The sequence below is a fragment of the Carettochelys insculpta genome, chromosome 9, assembly GCF_033958435.1.
Source record: "Carettochelys insculpta isolate YL-2023 chromosome 9, ASM3395843v1, whole genome shotgun sequence".
Lineage (NCBI taxonomy): Eukaryota > Metazoa > Chordata > Testudines > Carettochelyidae > Carettochelys > Carettochelys insculpta.
In genome coordinates, this window is record NC_134145.1 from 61,438,753 (window position 1) to 61,458,613 (window position 19,861).

A 19,861-nucleotide genomic window follows, 5' to 3' on the forward strand; every position below is an offset into this window, starting at 1 on the left:
TTAAACAAATTTGCCACCAATCTTTTACTTAATAAGTAACTTTTATGAAAGTTGAAGTGCTTTATACATAAGACAGCAACTTGTTGGGGCAGGTTGTGTGCTACCAATGAACTGCTGTCCCCTTTCTACCTAGGCATTCTGAATTAGTTGCAAGATTAAGATGAGAACTACAGAGAAGTCCCACACGGATGTGTGTGGCCTTCTAAAAGTTGTTTATGACTGTTTTCAGGGTTGGCCAAGTTTAGGGACCTTGGGAAGACTTATGTAGTTCCAAACAAAAAAAAAAAAAAAATTCCAAAAGCCAAAATGTTATCAGTTGTTCCCATTCTTTACCATTTAGTGTCCTTACCTCCACTCCAACTGTTGGGGATACTGTGTTCCTTAGGGATAACCAGAAAGGGGCACTGCTCCTGACAGGAAATACAACTCTTGCGCAGCAAGGCCTTGGTTCTAGTATTTACATAATGGAATAACACTTCCCATCTGTGCTTTTTTTTTTTTTTTTTTGGTCCCCTCTAACATGTTGTGATATATTTAACTTTCTACCTGTAATGAACTGCTGTAGTCCTCTCAGGAGAACAAGGAACAAAGTCAACACTGTTCTTTGTGTGCAGCTATATAGTGACTTACCTGCATGCACACAGAATAGCTTATTAGAAATCTTTTCCTCTAATATGCTTCAGATTAAATCTTTTTCAAAATGTGGTTATAAACAGGGATAACAGTTGGACTCTGTCCTTTTAAGCGTAGTGGTAAACATTAAGGACACATCTAGGTTTACCAGTGGATCAACACTCCAGAGGTCGATCTTACAGGGTTCGATTTAGTGCATCTAGTATGGACACAGTAAATCAAACACTGAGGGTTTCGAGTTGACTGCTGCCTGTGAGGACAGCGCCATAGTTTGAATCAAGGTACATCAACTCCATGCAATGAACGTAGCTGGAGTCAAGTGTCTTAACTTGAACTTGCCCCTAGTGTAGGCCTGGCCTGGTGTAGACCTGGTGATATACAGATCTTTGAGTGCTGTGTCTTTGGTTAAGCTCATTGTAAATTTGTATAGGCAGCCTGCTGTATTCCTACCCCACTGCCCCCGAGGTTTTTTCAAAATGCCTTTCTTCAGGGAATCTCAGTTCTGTGCTTTCTATTGCCAAGATATGCTGGAACCTGGTCTTGCCATTGTGGTCCAGTCTCAGTCCACTGTGTCTTGCTGTCAGTGTGACCTTGCTACTTTGCTGCCGGCACCTTTTTTTGTTCCATGTTTGTGTAACACCTGGTCCACAATTGGGGCTCCTAAGTGCTATGATGATATAAATAAATGGCATACTGCTGATGACTCTAAGTTAAGGTTATCAATGGGCTAAAGTAACTTGCCCAAATCTATCCTTAGGTTAGTCTAATATGAGAGTGCAGCTGATTAGGTTAAACTCTTGGGGATAACTCTGACATTTGTCCTCCTGATTGTATCAAAAATAGGTATTTTTCTTTTTGTCCTGGTGAAGCTTAAAAATAATTGATACTGGGAGTGGAGGGAGAATACTTGACACTTGTGAAGTCACTGGGTGCTTGAATTTGAGCAATTGTTGTATTTAATAAAATCGCCATTTACATAACATACCAAAATGTTCCTTTTTGACTTCTAAGTTGCCTACCACTCGGTCAGTCCTGTGCTTAACGGGGGCACTTGGCTTATCACAGACAAAGTTAATGATAAATCCAATTTCTGTGAGCAGGTGTATGCTGTTCCTGCTTTTTCTGCCTGCTTTTGAGCATTCAGCTTGGCCATGTCCTATCTACTGAAAACATAACTATTAAATATTTGCTTTTTCTCCTTTAGGTTGGGTTGATGTTGACCACGTGATAACAAAGAAAATGCAGCTAATAGCAGAGGCAGAGGTAAATATTTCTTAACACTTATTTATTGGCAGCAAGGATCCAGACTCCTGAGGGAGCTCCCTTGGAAGCACGAAACAGTGTCTTATGTTTCTTTTGTTGGTTAATCCTTCATAATGCCAGCATTCAGATGTATCTTTTAGCAGTAGTTTTACACAAGCCCTTATTCTTCCCATTCTGTGCTCTTTACAGGCATCTGATAAATCAAAACAGCTGAGTCAATATTTTTATCAGCCTGTGTTCTACCTGAGCTGCAAACAGTTAATTCTACAAACAACAAGCATGTGAACTTTGACATCCATATCCAGATTGATATAGCTATAACTGCTATTTTGGGGAACTTGTAGCTTTAATGTTTAAAGGAAAAAGTTCCTCATCTATTGAATGGGCTATTCCACTGCCTAGTATTCAGCCTGTTTTTTAAGGCTGTGGACAAGCTGTACTAACATACTTTCTCTCACCCTTTTCAGCAGGGAACCTTGCACTCCCTCGGCTGTAGAAGGTGATTTTTCTAGTGCAGACAGGCTGCAGTGTTGCCATCAAGCTGTGGGTTCTAATTTGTATAGAACTTCTTCATTCTTCATGACATCTTTTATTCAAACGGGACCAACAAGAATATCACAGGTTCCAGTACAATAGTCCATGCAGGGGTGGTGTGGTTTTTAACACTGATATAATTCCCTGAAGGCTACATCTACAATTGTTCACCTGAGTTGTGTGCTTTGCCACTCTATGATGAAGTGCAGGCTTTAAAATGCTACCATTTCTGGTGGGTTAGGGAAATAGATTTGTTTTATTCCCCCCACCCCCTCTGATCAATCTCCTTGTGCATTGAATGTTCTACAGTAAAGCCTTGGGATACGTGTAACCAAGTTGTGTGTGTGTCAGGTTAATGGAACTGCCTCCCCTGATAGGAGCAAGGAAACTGGTCCTGTCAGGGGCAGCAGCCTGACTCTTGGCTGTCATCCCTAACAGGAGTGGTTTCCCGGTTTCTGGAGTGGTAGGGATCTGGGAACCAAGCAGCTGCCTGGCTTCTGGCTCTCCTTCACTTGCAGAGCTGGTAAACTGACCAGGGCAGCAGCCTTGATGAATATCCTGGCTCCAAGGAGTGGAGGGGAGTCAAGCTGCCCTCTGGTTCCCGGCTCCCCACCACTCCAGGAGCCAGGAAACTGACCAGCCATGGTGAGCTGCTCAGTTTTCCTTCTCTTGCAGGCCCAAGGGAGCTTGAAACCAGGCTGCTGCCTGGTTCCCATCTCCCCTCAACTTGCACAAAAATGTGAGTTTAGCTGGGATTGCAAGAACTCCACCCCCCTCCCCCCAACCATGTAACTTGAAAGTTTACTTCATTTACTTTTTCCAGTTAGGGCACTTGACATGTCTGCAGGATTGGGGTTTTAAAAGAGGGCTATTCAAAGCAATAGGCCTGGAGTTGAGCTGCCTCCTTTTTTTGGTCACTTTAAATTTTCTGGAATCTGAAATTTAAAATCCTTTCAACATGAAGGCAAAAACATCAGTAATATCTCAGCTGAGTCCTCATGACAAACTTAGGGCTGCTTTTGTGGGGGGTGTGGGCACAAGCTTGTTTGCATGTCCTGCTCTGATCGTCAAATAGGGAGGCAAACTGTCAGCCCTTGATCATGCATTCAGAGATACTTCTGGCTTTCTAGTCTGAATAATTAGTCAGTTTAATCCCTGTTGAAAGTGAAGTTGGCTTCTCCCAGTGTAAGTCTTACAGGGCTCTTACTATTTCATATCTCTGTACATCTTCCTTTTCCTTGCCAGACATCTCTTGCCTCACTGGCCTGGCAATGAATATCAGGGGGAAAAAAAGACAGGTTTTCTCACTTCACTACAGTGCTTTACAACATGAATGGAAACTCCTTTGCTATCTTTCCTTCCCTGGGAACCAGAAATGGAGTAGAGACTTTTGACAGAGGAATGAATTTTTATACTTGATCAGAACAGAAATTTATGCACATTGTGCAGTCTTTCTTCCCAAATGGTTTTCAACTCGTCTTAACAAATACCCATTGGCTTTGTTAAAACCTTTTTACCTCTGATTGCCGTTAGTCTAGTTAAGACAAAGAATGAACTTCCAAACCTTGCCATGCTATTGTGCCTGGGTGTCCCGTGCCCATACTTCATGCCATTCCTCGTCCTAGCAACTAGTTTTCTTTTGCTCACGTTTTTCAGAGCATGCTGTGCCTTACTCGCACCTTTTCTTTAAGGTCATGAGTATTGCACAGCAATGATCAGTAATTTTGCAATCTTACAGAATGGGAGGGAATGAATAACTCTTAAAAGGAGAGGTGAATGCCCTTGCCTCAGAGAATCCTCATTTCACAATCTTGATGTTATTGCTCATGGATGGTAAACATGCATTATACAGTAGGGGTAACTGGAGTTGATGTGGAGGCATTGCACAAGAGGGGAATATGCTTCTGAATGCATTTTGGTGCACTAATTTGGCCAAGTTCAGGATTTCAGTGAGGTGAATAGTTTTGAAGCTTTAAAATCATCTGAGCAATTTGAGAACTCTCCTGATTTTAAATGTGTCTTTGCTAAGGGAGCCTCAATGAGCAGGGGCCTACCAAGTTCATGATCCATTTTGGACAATTTCATGGTCATAGGATTTTTAAAATGTCATGATTTCAGGTATTTAAATCTGAAATTTCATGATGGTGTAATCTCTAGGCATCCTGGACCCAAAAAGATGTGGGGATTACAAGGTTATTGTAGGGAGAGGGTTGCAGTACTATTAACTTTATTAATTAAGATGCCTGAATACCCACTGACTTGAATGAGAGTTCTGGATTTTCATCGCTCTTGAAAATCACTCTTTGTTTAGATGTCAAAGTCTGTTGTTTAAGATCTGATTGCCCTGCTTAAAGTTTACAGTGTAGAAAAAGAAAGCAATGCATTCTTCAGTCACCTGGGTAGCACTGAGGTGGAGAACAGTGGAGCTTGGCTGATAAACAACTAAAATTGAAATAAGTTACCAGGAACAAGTGAGAGCTAAGCTGTGAGGATGGAGGCCCACCTATTTTTGAGGGTCTGGTCAGAGCAATGGAAAGCCTGTTCTCTTCTCTCTCCCGTCATTCAGTGTGTGATCCTCTCCCTCCCATTGTTAGGGCTCAAATTCCAGAGAAAAAAGGGGTAATTATTCAATGAGCTGTTTTCTGAGTCTAAAACTCTGGTGCATGTGACTGGAGAGGTGATTGGGTCCCTTTAACTATAAGTGATTTTATTAAACAATATGTCTGCATGAGCTTTGGGAAGCTATTGGCTGAGAACTCTGAACCTAGACTTCATAGAATACTAGGACTGGAAGGGACTTCAGTACCTAAAACAAACACTTCTCTTACATTAAAACTTGACCTTATTCAGGTTTTAGACAAGGGCTTCAGCTTTGTCAGCAACTTGAATAGGCACAACAGAAGCCAGTGAATTGAACTCTGCCTCCCAGTATCACACAATCGCTGTTGTTTGCCCTGGTACTGGAGGGGAAATGGCTAATCTTAGATACCATTGTGGAAAATGACCTGATTACTGCTGTTTTGCTCTCTTAGCTAAAACATTAGAGTGTACTTTGACTGTAGAAGGAATCCTTCAGACAAATACAAAAAAGAACAAACTATAGTGCAGCACTCAGTTTGAGGTCAAGCTTCACATTTGGCAGTTAGAAACCGAAACAAACATTTTAATTGTTTGAGAGAGTGCTTAAGTTTCATATGTATGTCATATAGATCCAGTTTTCCTGGGCTACTTGATTCACTGCTGTGAGACCCAGCAAAGTTGGGAAGAGGAAGGGAGCTGCTGAGACAGCCACTTTTTAGACAGTTGACCAGTTTATAAGCAGACAAAGAAATAGTGTAGTGAGCAGGAGGGTGAGTAATAACTTGAACGGTGCTTATTTGTTCCATGGGTTTAGTTTCTTAACCCTTTCGCTTTTGGGTCCATAGCAGCAATCCACTGATGACATGTAAACACTGTTTCCTGCAACACTTGCCTAGCTAAACCCAGATTGTTGCATTTCTCTCTTGTTCTCTCTAGCATGCTGGTGCCGAATCAGGAATTGCATCTGAGAAACTCACAGGGAACTCCTGATGTCTCATTTGCAGACTTTCACGGTAGAGGAGGACATAGTATTGACCTATGCTGCACTTGAACATGTTTTGTTCTTCGCTTTATAGTGTCTTTGCTCTCAGTACATTTGTATTTACACAGACCTTTTTCCAATCAGAGCAGCTTACTTCCTTGGTCCTACAGTGAAGCCATAATGCCGAATCTGTTACATTACATTTTTGTGGCTATAAGCAGAATCTCTATTAAATGCCTTCCTTTCAAGACTAAGCACAGGGGAGTTCTTGTGTAAGTGTAAATAATCCATGATAGCACAAGGAGCCATGATAGTTAAGAGAAAGTTAAGGTCTGCAGGGCCACAGAAGTGGGGTGGTCTGGGACCACAGAAGGGTCTCGTAGGTTGTGCATAGGAGAATATTAGGTTGTATAGGGATGGGGAGCAGCATAAGGCTTTGCCATTTGGGAGGATGCTATGACCATGTTGTTTTTCCATTTTATTTAAAATAGAGATATTGGTGCATAGGGGTTTGCCCCTCTCTGACCAGCCATTATGGGAGAGTGTTTTACCAAACAGTCTCAAAACTGCGGTGCTGTTATTCCAAGGTGAAGAGGGCAGTTGGTCATCCTGGTATTACATCCACTTGAAATGGACCATTGCACCCTACAAGGAATGCAGATTTACCCTGATGCAGAAAATTGTCTTCCACCTACCATCTCTCCAGCATGCATAAATGACCAATGTACTTCCCTCCTGCAAGTACTCTGTGCCAGTTAGCCCCTGTCCAAACTTGCCCTCCCCAGCTCAGTAGGTGACCTTTCAGGAAGGAGGTAGGAAAGATACAAAGATCTTCCTAGACCGCTCAACTGGGAATGAGAGAGAGGGAATTGGAGCAGTATCAGCGGTTGTAGGACACACCATAAGAATCCTGAGCCCTGGAATTCCAATTTTTCTCTATGCACTCCCTTACGAATGAGCTGGTTGGCCCTAGGGGAATGAGCCAGATTCCTTTTCTTCAGCTCACTGATTAGTTGAGATGGGGTGGGGGGGGGGCGGGGGGGCGCGGAAGAGTGAACATTAACTCAGCGCATGGGGTGGTGCCTGTTTCATTGTGGAAGTCAAGGAGGTGAGGTACATGTTGAGGACTCAAGATATGCATCTGGCTTCCTGTTGAAAAGGTTTTCTAATATCTGCCATGTGCCCAATGAGGCATTCTTGGGAGAAATAGCTATTGCAAGACCTTCTACTGAGGCTTCTCCTTTCTTTGTCAGTAGTGACACTAATGGATCTTGTAAGAGTATGGGAGATGTCTGGGAAACATGTCAGAGGGTAGTCTTTGGGGAATGAAGAGTGGTGCCATAATACATTCTGCCTTTGGAGAGCTGACACCTGTCTGGCACAGTGTCAGGGTAAACTTCATTTGACTTTTGAAACCCTCATATGGATTCCTTCCTTGTCCCTCATCCCTTGCTCCTTGGGGAACAGAGGAGGAGATATAGCATATTTTAAAAACAACAAATCCTGTGGCACCTTATAGACTCGCAGTGTGCGGTGTTTTTCTTTTGGAGCATAAGCTTTTGTGGTCAGAGAACCACTTCATCAGATGCTCATGAAAGTTTGTTCCAAAAAAAAATCTGTTAGTATATAAGGTGCCACAGGACTTCTGGCTGTTATGGCAGATACAGACTAGCACAGCTACCCTTCTGATACTAGTGTATTTTAACTTGCTGAAATTTGGAAAGGGCTATTTGCACTTCCTGTAGCTGTGGAAATTCTGCTTCTAAAAGGATGAATCCAGACATCCTTTGCTTGCATATTATTTTTTAAAAAAAAAAAGCTCTTTAGGGAATGAATGGAAGCAATTTCTAAGGACAGAAAGAAACTTGGAGTTACTATCTCAAAGTGCTGGAGAAACTTATTTGCTCCCTTGATGGCTGGTGAACAGATAGTTTTTATAATCTAAATATTAACCATTGCAATTTGTTTTGAGAAGAGCAGTGGAAAGATCTTTCGTGGGAGTGGCAAGTAGGAGGCTGTGAGCCGATGCCCAGGTGCCAGCTAAAGGTCTGGTGGGGCAAAGGGGGTGATGCTACTCTAAGCAGCCAGGGCAGGCTGGGTTCTTTGGTTTGTGTCTAGTTCGGGTACAGCAGCAAGAGGAAAATTACACTTAGAGAGGCTTTAACAGTTACTTTTTATTTATACAAAGATGGAAACAATTTAATTAAGACAAGTGATTAAAGTACCACAATTGTGAATTTTTGTTTATAACTTTACTAACAGTTAATAGGAAACCGCTGGCAGCGATTTTACAACAGAAGCGGCTGCCGCGTGTAAAAGGGGGTTTTAAACTGACTGCTCAATTTATGAATGAAACCAAGATGGCTGCCAAGTGAGTGACAGGATTATGATTTTTTTCGTGGTTACTAATGTTTACAGAAGTTAATTGCTGACCCCAGCTTGCCAATTGAGGTAAGGTAAGGACCCCGTGTGGTCTGATAGGCAAGATAATGATTTTCTACAGTTCTAGGTAAAAGATAGTGGAGGATCGCAGTGTTCTAATAGATCAAAGGGGAAAACGAGCTTTTAAAGATAAGGTGAGGGCTTCCTGCGGTTTGAATGACAGGCTAATGGTTTTTAGCAGTTTATAGCCCAAAACAGCTAGTACCTGCAGTTTTTAAAGGGGAAACAACACAATTTAACTTTAGAAAAGTTTTAGACAAACTAGCTAGCTTAAACTAATACAAGTAATGTGTACACAAGAAAGGCAAGTTGCAGGTGTGATTTTTCACCCCTGCCTTAGACCTGGTGGAACTAGAGTCTTTCCCTCAATTCCTGTAGGAAAGAAGTGTGATACAGGTGTAATTCTTACCCCTGCCTCCTAGATCCAGTGTGACCCAGAATGTTTCTGTCACTCCCTCGGGAAGAAGTAGATACGAACCAGGCGTCCCCAGTTTCGGGAGTTAATTCCAGACCTGGCCAGCAGGTGTAGGTGATTGAAAACTCAAAGCGGGGGGGTGGTTTGCCAAGCCCCTTTATACTCTTTTTGTCACGTACGCTTCTTCCTGGTCTCAAGTGGCCAATTGGGAGGAAGATGTTTGAACCCCAGGTTTCCCAGGGAAGGTACAAGGCTCAATTCGCACCTGTGAATTGTGGACAGTTGGGCACCTTTGGAGGTGATGGGCGGGGGTTCCCCGTTCTTCCTGGGGAAGTGATCAAGGCGTGTCAATTACCGAGATCAGCCAGAAGGGCGGCCATTAGCTAGCCCATTCACTGTCTGGTTTTTGTGTATAGTAGAGAGGCTGGGCGAGACAGCACACCTGCGTTCGCAGGACATCAAAGGCTACCTGTCTCCCCTGCTTATTTCTGTCTCTCCCAGGTCGGGGGGGAGAAGAAGAAAAGGCCAAATGGGGGGTTCATGTCTGGCTACAGAGGCTCATCCCCTCTTCAAGAAACATGCACACCTGTCTTTCAAGTTGACTTTTTTTTTAAGACTAGATCGTCTTTGTTTTCATACGATCACTTCTTAACTCTTTCACAACTGAATTTATATTAAGCTTAATGTTCACCTAAATTAAATGATTTTTCTTTTCTTTTTTTATTTCCCATTACTAGTTTCTAGGAGTGCATCTCCATAGATGTGTTACTTTGGTAAAGATGGCCCCAAAAAGGAAGAAAATGTGTACCTCTTCTCTGCTGTAGGGTGTAAAAAAATTTACTGCTTTTTACAATAGTATTTCATGCCTTATCAAATCTGTCATCTTGGAAACTATGGATGACTGGAAATCTAATAACATTTTGGTATCATAAGGAACAAGAATGAATCATGAGCCATTTGGGATGGGAGGGGAGAGGGTATGTGAATTGGTCATGACTTTTTTTAAAAACACCTGGAAAAATGAATGAGTGAAAATATCTGTGTAAGATGCAAATGCGTATAGGCTTTTAACAGTTAGTTGTTTAGCTGCTCCTAAGAATCCTTTGGTCTTCCCTTGTCACTTCTTTGTATTCCTGCACCAAGAAAGGTAAACAGGAACTCTCAGGATTTCATTATACACCACGAAGAAGCAAAGAAAGTATAGTTATGACACTTAACTGATTTCTAAGGTGGGCTGCAATAGAAGGTTGGTTACTCCACTTTCTTTCCCAGAGATCATGTGGTAATGTCTTGGGTAAATGCTGCAACTCTCAAAAGTCCCAGTTGTGACACTGAAATTCACTACAAAATATTTAATTGTATCTTAGAAAGGGAAAATAAGCTTAAAGAAGAATTTTTAAAACGAATGTTAGTGGAATGATTATCAGGTACCTATTCCAATGAGGCTTGCATTTCTTTTTCAAAATAAATGCCTTATTAAGGAATAAGAGTTCTTTCAAAGACAGGGTTTTATTTTCAATAAGACACCGTCTAGTAGACTAGTTTTTTTTTCCCTTTTTGAAAGAATCCCTCTTCCAAAAAGAGGTAAATCTGTGCCTCATTTGCATTTTCAATTTCCCTCATTTGCATTGGTCTTTCAAAAGAGGAATGCGAGTATAGAAGTAGCCTTATAGAAAATAACAAAATGGACATCAAATAATACCTAGAAATATTCCTGTATGAGAACTTATCTTGTCTGATCCTTTTTGGCATCACCCCAAAATGGACTGACTCATTGTAGGACACACATGATTGAATTTAAAACTCTCCATTTTTGAAACTCACTTGTCCAGAAATGCTCATCTCTTATGCTGCAGAAGTTTAATCTTTGTAATATTTATTAGTTTCTGGACAAATTCTGGGATGGAACACCATTGTTGTCTTAGTTCGCTGTCACCATCTTTGCACCCTGCCAGGCTGGCATTTTAAGGCATAAACTAACTATATTCAGATGCCCGATGCCCAGGTGGTATAGCTCAATGAGGTGCTGTATCTTTTTGCAGTCTGCTTCTCATATCGGAAACTTCAAGAAGAATTAACTTTAATCTTCCTGGGGCTAATGTTTTATGCTTTTGTTTGAATCTCAGGCTCCCTGTACAAAACTTTCACTACCACTGCTTCTGCTATATTTCCTCTTTGGGTGAGAAGAGCACTTCACTATCTAGAACTGTCAACCTAGCACCTCCTAAGCAGAAGTAGTTGACTTATGCAGTCAGTCTGAAGTTACATAGGTTGTCTGAAATTTATTATTGAAACTCCCTAGCAAATAATGTGGATTCTTCCCTTGTGTCAGCACAATCTTCAAACTGTGGAGTGCTTTTATGCTATTTTCCCTAGTTTGTTACAAGCTAGAAAATAGTGTGCAGCAAGGAAATGTAATATGAAAATCATAATATAGACAAGAAAGGACTTCAGTTATAATACCACTTTCAAGTGTGTCTTACATTCTGGAAAGTCATGTTTTTGAAGCTGAAACTTGGCTTTTTTGTTTTTTTTTGGAAAGCTTTTAAGCAAAATTTCCTTCAGCTACCATTGACATAATTGAGAATGTAAAAAAAAATTACAGCATAAAATCCCTTTGGGAGGGCATAACATTTTGAAGACTAGCTGGGGCTATTTGGCTATATGAGAAATCAGTGTGTGATTCTCTCTCTTACCTTCATAAAACACATACGTGGTTAAACATAAACCTTGGAAGCAAAAGGCATAGTACAACATGGGCACTCTAGTGTTACATCATGTGTACCCATTCTAACATTCTTGTGTTTAAATATGGGACGTAACATTGTGTGAACGTTGTGTCCACGGATAGGAGGTTATGTTTAACTTACTTGGTTACAACCCTAATTCTTACTTTCCCCTTTTTTGAAATGTTACCACCAGAATATTGATAGCTTTCCTTTATTGTCCATTGTATCAAAGAACACGCGAAAAATCATTATTCAAAGCCCTTTGTGGATTGGCTCACTAAGCCTCTGACCTTCCCTAGGTTTGTCTTTGGTTAGCATGATTCATGGTAGCATTTCATCAAGGCATAAAAGTAAAAATTAAGAACTTTCAAACATACTGAAGAGCTTGTGAACAGGATGATTGCAAACAGGAGAGAGTTTAGAGGTGGAGTTGACAGGGGAGGTAGTTCCTGTTGACATTTTCTAAAATTTCTGTACTAAGCTGTACTCCTAAGTACCGCATTTAAATAACCCCATATGTAATCTAATTATGCATAGTAAAGAATAAAATTGTCAGACACTTAGAAGAACATAATTTGTGGGGCAAAACTCAACATGGTTTGTGTAAAGGGAAACGATGTCTTACTAATCTATTAGAGCTCTTTGAAGAGGCCAACAAACATGTGGATAAGGGGGATCCAATACATACAGTGTACTTGGATTTCCAGAAAGCCTTTGACAAGGTCCCTCAGCAAAGGCTCTTGATTTGCTACCTGTTTGGCCCACTTCCTCTGGGGCCCCTGATACTGGCTACTGTTGGCAGACAGGATACTGGGCTGGATGGACCTTTGGTCTGACCCTTTTTGTATGGCTATCCTTATTTTAATAAGAATCTTTTTTTGGTGATGCTAATGCCACGTGAAAACACCTTTTGAAGGTTTTTAAAAATTTCTTGGTGTTTCTACTTTGTCAGCAGTTGAAGCCAGCGTTCATGAAAGAGGTGGACAGTCACTTCACAGAATTCGTGAACAGTTTGATAGCAAAGTCTGCACTTCTGGAATCCTCCACAGCAACATCCACCTTCCCAGCTACCTACTCAGAGAAAGACCTGCACAAAACCAAGTAAGCTGGCCCATGGATGGGGTTAAGTTTCCTGCAACCTTCCATATTTGCAACTTTTGTCATTAATATTCTTTTCCCTCGTCACAGGGGCTTAAGAGCACCTCCTGAACATGGAAAAGTCTTTGTTGCTAGGAAGTCCCTGTTGGAGTGAGTATTTAACTGGTCTTGTTTCTAAAGCATGCTGGCTAAAAGTGCCTCACTTGGTCACCCTCAAATATCTTTATTTTGGGACATCTACTTTATTATAATTGAGTTTGCCCTTTCTATGTCCAGTTCCTGTTAAATATTTTTTTCAACCAGATATCATCACAAGTTGCAGATATCCCTGGAGTCTTGTATCTTCAAAAAAAAAAAAAGGGGGTATTTGTTGTATCTTCTGTGTTTAGGGAAAAGATAATATAGTTCTCTGAATCTACAAAGCAGTGTAGGTTACTATGCTGCCTGCCCCCAGTGGAGTAGGTTCTGAAAACCTTTTCCCATGTTGCCTTGTCCACATTTGCTAGAAAGGTAGTGGGCTGCATTAGAAACAGCTGTTGCCTTGCTGGAGGGCTACCTCAGCACAACACTTACTGGATCCCCAAATCTGAATTCCTTTCTGGCGAACTGTTTATGGCTTGCATTAGTTGCTTTTAATGGGCCTGTCTCAGTTGTTGAATGCTGATAGTCTCTTTGAATTCTTACGCAAGTCATTTAATCTTGTGATTTAATTCTCTGTGTGTGTGTGTGTGTGTGTGTGTGTGTGTGTGTGTGTGTAAAACAAAGAAAAAACAACACTGATTTACCCCAGCTACAAAGAATGAACTTTGAGATACTCAGTTGGCAGTGCTATATGGAATGCTTACTACAAGTATTGACTCTTTCATACAACACCCCAGTGAGAACTGCATCTGTCAAAGTGGGTCTTTGTGTACAAAAGCTTATGCTCCAATATATCTTAGTCTGTAAGGTGCCGTGGGACTTCTCGTCGTTTTTGCGGATACGGACTAACATGGGTATCTCTGATACAGTGAGCTAGTTGTCTGTCATCCTTTTACAAATAGGAGGTGAGACATGGAGCGGTGACTTTGTCCTGTTGCAAGTCAGAACTATAATCCAGATCTCTTGTTTCCTAATTATGTTGTACCTGTTGGGGCAGGTTTCTCATGGCAAAATAAAGTACAGTAGGCAGAGTGTGATATTTGTGTGTGTGCTAATGGTATTGCTCTTTACTTGGGTCCCTTCCACAGTGAGCTGTTTGAAGTGAACCACATCCGGACAATTTACCACATGTTCATTGCTCTCCTCATCCTCTTCATTCTCAGCACGCTTGTTGTAGACTATATTGATGAAGGAAGGTAAGAAAACATGTTGCAAGGGAAGCACTTACACATTGAAAATTGATCTTTTTTTTGTTTTAAAATAGTGGTAAAGTTACAAATCAGAGGAATTCCTACTCCCAGTATAGTGTTTGGACAAAGCAATAACACTTACAAATAGACTCTACAAGCAGTAAAATGGTGCTAAAATTTTCGTTCTAGGCAGCCGGTGTAGTCACAAAAGGGATGCAGCAATGTGACAAAAAAAAAACCTCACTGTGGCTCATATTCTTTGGGTGCGTATTCTTTGGGCCCATATCGTAGTCTTTGGGTACATGTATAACATATCCATGTACATAACAGGCATGTGGTTCTTGATAACTCAGCATAATGAAAGGAAGCTGTGTTTACTTTTTGTTCTCTGAGCAACCAAAATTATGAGACAGGTAGTGGTTCTTAATTTATTTCAGGTGAAAAGGACAGCATAGACCTCTTTGGAAAAAGGTCAGTTTCTTCAACAGTCTTCTGTCCTGCAGAAATAGACTGTACTGTTGCTAAATAGATGTAAGTTAAGTTCTTCTAAAACAAACTTGAAGATCTTGAAACACTCAGTTGTGACTGTGCCTTAGATACTTTTAGCCAGTTCTGAACATGCTTGAGAGAGACAGTCTTCCTCTGACATGTTGACTCTCTTATTGCTTAAATTGTAGTTGTTTTTGGCAGCTGTCCCTGTAGATTTCCAGTTGAACTACATGTTTATCTTACTGATAAGACAACTTTGTTTTTCATGTATTAGCACCAGTTATGATATGACTTGATGGGCTTTTTATCTCTCAGGGCTGGCACATACAGTTCCATATGAATGTGAATTGGCAGCAACCTCTACTTCCAAATGGAAGCTTTAGCTTTATTTTTGACTCAATATGATATGGGCAGCAGAGAGAGAATTGGTTGGCTCTACATTGGAGACATGCTTTTCATACAAAGGAACAGGTAGTTTAAAAAAATAAATAAAAAGAAAAAAGCTGGGATATTATTATGAAAAAAATATTAGTCTTCCCAAATAAGTCAGGTAGTGTCTCCGGGTGCAGTTTTGTAATCCTAATGTGAATCTGGATGGGAATGAATACATTTTAAGCTTTTGTGTGCTTGTGGTAAACATACATACACACACCTCACAGGCCATCCTGAGCCAGCAGAATTTTAAATCTATAGCATGAAGGCTCCTTTATTGTAGAAGAGTTAGATTTCTAAAATGTCTTTAGACTATAGAACAATGGGGGGGAAAGTGAAGGACCGTTAACAATATTCACATGTGCACATTTGAACTATTTCTTCAAAAGATAACCAGTCATGTTCTGTAGGAAACCTACTTGTAACTGAATTCCACATTGTTTTAAAAAAAAAATTAGACAATGCTAGATTTTTTTTTGTTTTTTTTTTCTTAGATTCTTCGGTATCTAGTGGGATTTTCAAAAGCACCTAGGTTTTCAGTTACTATTAAAATCCAAGGTTATTTGAAAATCTCCACTAGGTGTCTGTCTGTATCTTGAGGTGCCTAAAATCTGGCTCTGAATGGTTGTGAAAAATGCCAGAGGGACCTCTGACTTGAAATCTTGTTTATCCACAGAACAAGTAAGCCATGGAGATATCAATAGATGCGTCTCTCACTTTTAGCAAGGATCCCTTCAGAATGTGAAGGAGATATTTACTAGGAAGTGAGAAAAGTTCTGTCTCCAGGTCTCAATCTGATACTGATCTTAAAGTATTTGAGAACATGCATACTTTACTGTTAAATGTGTACTTAAACTCATCCCTGTTCAGCAAAAAACTTAATCATGTTCTTCCTTAAAACATGCATTTAAATCTCATGGAAGCCTGTATGACTTGTATGTGTTGGTTAAATCAGACCTCAATGTTGCCAACAAGAGTGAGTCTGGTTTCATTTTGAACAGTGCACTCATTCTTTTAGAAACTGAAGTGAGGTCACCAACCAGCTGTTGTCTGCTAATGTCACGTTCTGTGATTACTGTAGGACTGGGTTGTAAGAGTTAATGAAGAGACAGAAGATACCATGTGCCCCTAACCAGGCTTTGTCTCATATCTGTGTTTCTTTTAGGCTGGTGCTCGAATTTGATCTTTTGGTCTTCGCTTTTGGCAAGTTTCCTGTTGTCATTTCCACATGGCTCTGCATGTTTCTGTCCACGTTCATTATACCCTATGGCCTATTCCTTCAGTGGGCCCAAGGCCACGGCTGTTCCTCCCACCGGAAAATCCGCTCCTTCTTCTTTGGGATGGTCTTCATGCTCTTCCAAACCATTGGGCTTGGGCTTGGGCCAACTTATGTTGCTGTATCATGTGCTCTGCCTCCAGCCTCTCGATTCATTGTAATACTTGAACAGGTGGGTCCCTGCATACTGACTTTAGAGAGAGGACAATAAATGACTTTGCATGCCAGAGTGAAAATTGTGTCTGGAAAAAACTTGCTGAACCTCCCTTCCTTCAAAATGTTTTAAGTGGTGCCTGACTGCGTGTGTGAGACAGCAGCATTTGTAGCCTAGACTTTCTTATGCTTGGCACCATTTCTGTACCCTTTGTGGATTAATCAAATTGAGCGTCTGTTAATATGATACTGTTGCATCTGTATTTTTAAGTGTAATCAGTTTTGTTGGTAAAGTGTATCTGTGTGACTACTAAAAGCAAAGGAGAAGTAGAAATACTTGTAATATTGCCAGTTCCCGGTACTGGCTGCTTTTGGAATAAAAGTAAAAATTTAAGGCCATTTAACCCCTATCTGTAAATTAGTTTTGTTGTTAATCTAGAATAGAGCATATGGCTCCATTTTTAAGTGATAAACAAAAATACCACTTAGGAGTTGAAGCAAGATGGCACCAGCACATGAGTTCTACACCTGCTGTTCAGTTCACTTTTTTTGCCTCATTGGGGGACAAAACAAATCTGTGATTGCTAAAGCTTTAATTTTGGCTCGTCTTGCAACCTCATGCTCGTTTTCCTTGTTGCTCTGCCTATGAATATATTTCATGGCACCCTTACAGGAAGGAGAGATTTTGAATAGTCTCCATCTAAACTAGCCATTCATCTTCATGGTGTTTCTAACTTTTAATACTGTAGTTCTAAATTCAAGTAGTTTTGTGTGCTTTGTGCATTTAAATAGACTACCTACTTCCTTGTCTAAGATCTGTGGTATATAAAATATATGGCCATATTGATCTAAACAGCAAATGACTTAATACAGGAAAAGTTGCATGTGTAGCTTAAGTGATGCTCTATTCTGTGCTATGTCACAGTCTTTTAGTTGTATCCCATGCAGGAAGATAACTGCACTGCTCCATTTGGAGAGAGCTAACTTGAGGTAGAGTAAGCTAAAAATTTGACTCCTTTTGATAAAAGCCAGAACTGTAACTCTAAATGCCCACTAAAAATGTTGTGCTGGCCTGAGAGAGAATTTAAGATCCTTCTTTGTCATGTGTATTAATTACAAAGAAGAGATTTGCACCTGTTTCCTAAACTAGAAACAGATCTTAGGAGGTAAGTTTGAAACAGGAGTCACCAGCTCTCAGGGAGCCAAGTTTGAGGTGCATTAACTGCCAAGAAGTTAGCATTTATTGAGAGAAAATTGTGTTACTGAGTGGGCCCCCAATGAGGCAAAAAAAGTGAATTGAACAGCAGGTGTAGAGCTTGTGCTGGTGCAATCTTACTTCAACTCCTAAGTGGTATTTTTGTTTATCACTTTAAAAATGAGCCATATGCTCATTCCAGATTAACAACAATAATTTCAGTATGGAGACTGGCTGGAGTAATGGGATAATGCGATTCATTGCTTCAGTCTAGATGTTGTTTGATTAACCCAATTTTAATGTTTTATTGGTTTCTGTGTACTGTCATTGGACTGGGGCTCTCTATAATTTCCAGCTAAATTACAATATAATGTGGGTGAGGGGAGGGAGGGAAGGCAGAAAGGTAGCAGCTACTGCTATTTATCAGCACACGAGCTGTCTGTAGTAATCTTAGGCTATGTCTAGACTGCAGGCTTTTGTTGACAAAACTTGTGTCAGCTGAAGTTTTGTCGACAGAGCACATGTCCAGACTGCAGATCTTCTGGAAGAGATCTGTCTGAAGAGTTCTCTCGATGTCCCTGTACACCTCGTTCCATGAGGAAGAAGGGATGTCTCGACAGAGGAATTTTTTCTGACATTTGGCCCCTTGTGGATAGGCAAACATTTGGAAAAGCCTCTCCCAAGAGAACTGTCAGCAAAAGATATGAAAATATGTGGTGCGATTTGTGTATGATTTACTGACAGTTCCCTGCAGTCTAGATACAGCCTTGGCATTTCAGAGGTGAACCTGTAGGGGGAACAGCACGCACCTTTTTAAACAAGGATCGGGTGAAAAGAAACGTACACTGAGGCTGCATCTACATGGACAGCTTCTGTTGACAAAACTGGGCTTTTGTCAAACAAAACTGAGTGTCTGCATGGTTAAAGCTCCCTGTCAAGAATTTGTTGCCAAAACTCAGCTGTTCGCAGAGCTTCTGGTCAGCCATTCTGTTGAGAGAGGGCAGGGCAGTCTGGCCGTTCTCTGTCGGAGTGGCTTGCTCTTTCGATTGGCTTTGGTTTGTAGACACTATCCATTGACCAAGGTACTGCCGAGGTTTCTGTGTCGACGGTGGCTGCTGTGTAGATGTGGCCTGAAAGCATTATCCAGATGTATCACTGACCACCTGGGGCGGGGAGGCTGAGGAAGTTGAACTGTGGTAAATGGGATTTTCAACTCCCTTGTTTTACAGGTTCGTCTGATTATGAAGGCTTATTCATTCATTAGGGAGAACGTTCCTCGGGTTCTGTCTTCAGTCAAGGAGAAGTCAAGTGAGTAACTTACCCTGTTTCCACTTGACCTTTGTGGATAAGTTGTTTTACTCTTTGCTCCCTGATTTGTCCTTTTTCTCCAGGGGTGAATTTAGTCCTGGGGGAATTTTGCTATGTCTTCAAATGCAACAATTACAGTATTCCCCCAAGACTGTGAAATTCATATGGTTAGCCCATGGCTTCTGTTCAGCACTTATACTCTGGTATAAGTGGTCTTTGATGTGGCTGGAGAAGCGTGTGGGCTCTATGGTGGTCCTCTGTATAAAAGTGAATTCCACCCAGGTGACTGAGTACAAAGAAGTAGAATTGAAACTTGTTTTAGGGAGAATAAGTTGGCCAAGAGAACATGTGTTGTGGGTGTGGGTGTCCTCCACTTGCTTTTAGGACTCTAGTGGTCTTGCTACCAGCTGGACATCCACAAAATATGGTAGTGGGGATTTTGTGTAATGCTTCAGTCCAAAAGACAGACTCTTAAGAGGGTGGAAACCCGTCTAGAACTGCGCAGTAGTGTAGATCTAGAATAAAAGAGCCCGGAAGCAGGAGTGAGACATTCTGACCTGGAGTTACACATTGGCAGTAACTCATCTAGGAATACTACCGTGTATAATAACTGCCAATTTAACAACCTTTCTGCACTGAGTGGCTGCACTGGTTTCTCTGAACTACATGTCCCAAGCAGAATTCCTGCTGATGTTTACCTCTGTCTTTTGGGCAATCTAAAGCTTCTGCCTCCTTTAGTAAAGTCTTCCAGGTGATGGCTATCAAAACAAAAAAACAGTCCCGTAGCACTTTAAAGACTAACAGACCCATGAAAGCTCATCACCCACTAAATTATTTTGTAAGTCTTTAAAGTGCTACTGGACTGCTTTTTTGTTTTGATAGTATATAGACTAGCACAGCTATCTCTCTGTTACTATTCAACAGGTGATGGTTAGTGAGGAGGCGTAGGTTAAGTATGCAGAAAGGTTGGTGTGGGAAGCATAGAGCCATCAATATGTTAA

General features: G+C 41.0%; 1 protein-coding gene across 3 annotated transcripts in view; it reads left to right on the forward strand.

Moving 5' to 3' along the window:
* The window catches only part of SOAT1 (sterol O-acyltransferase 1), a 45,821-nt gene that overhangs the window by 12,853 nt on the left and 13,107 nt on the right, over nt 1-19,861 (forward strand). For 2 of the 3 annotated variants that reach the window (XM_075003216.1, XM_075003217.1), the window contains exons 3-8: nt 1,838-1,896; nt 12,531-12,679; nt 12,767-12,826; nt 13,906-14,013; nt 16,094-16,376; nt 18,782-18,860. In XM_075003216.1, coding sequence (XP_074859317.1) covers nt 1,838-1,896; nt 12,531-12,679; nt 12,767-12,826; nt 13,906-14,013; nt 16,094-16,376; nt 18,782-18,860 — 738 coding nt within the window. Of the gene's footprint in view, nt 1-1,837; nt 1,897-2,363; nt 2,396-12,530; nt 12,680-12,766; nt 12,827-13,905; nt 14,014-16,093; nt 16,377-18,781; nt 18,861-19,861 lie in introns of those variants that run through there. The other variant, XM_075003218.1, reaches the window with a different exon arrangement.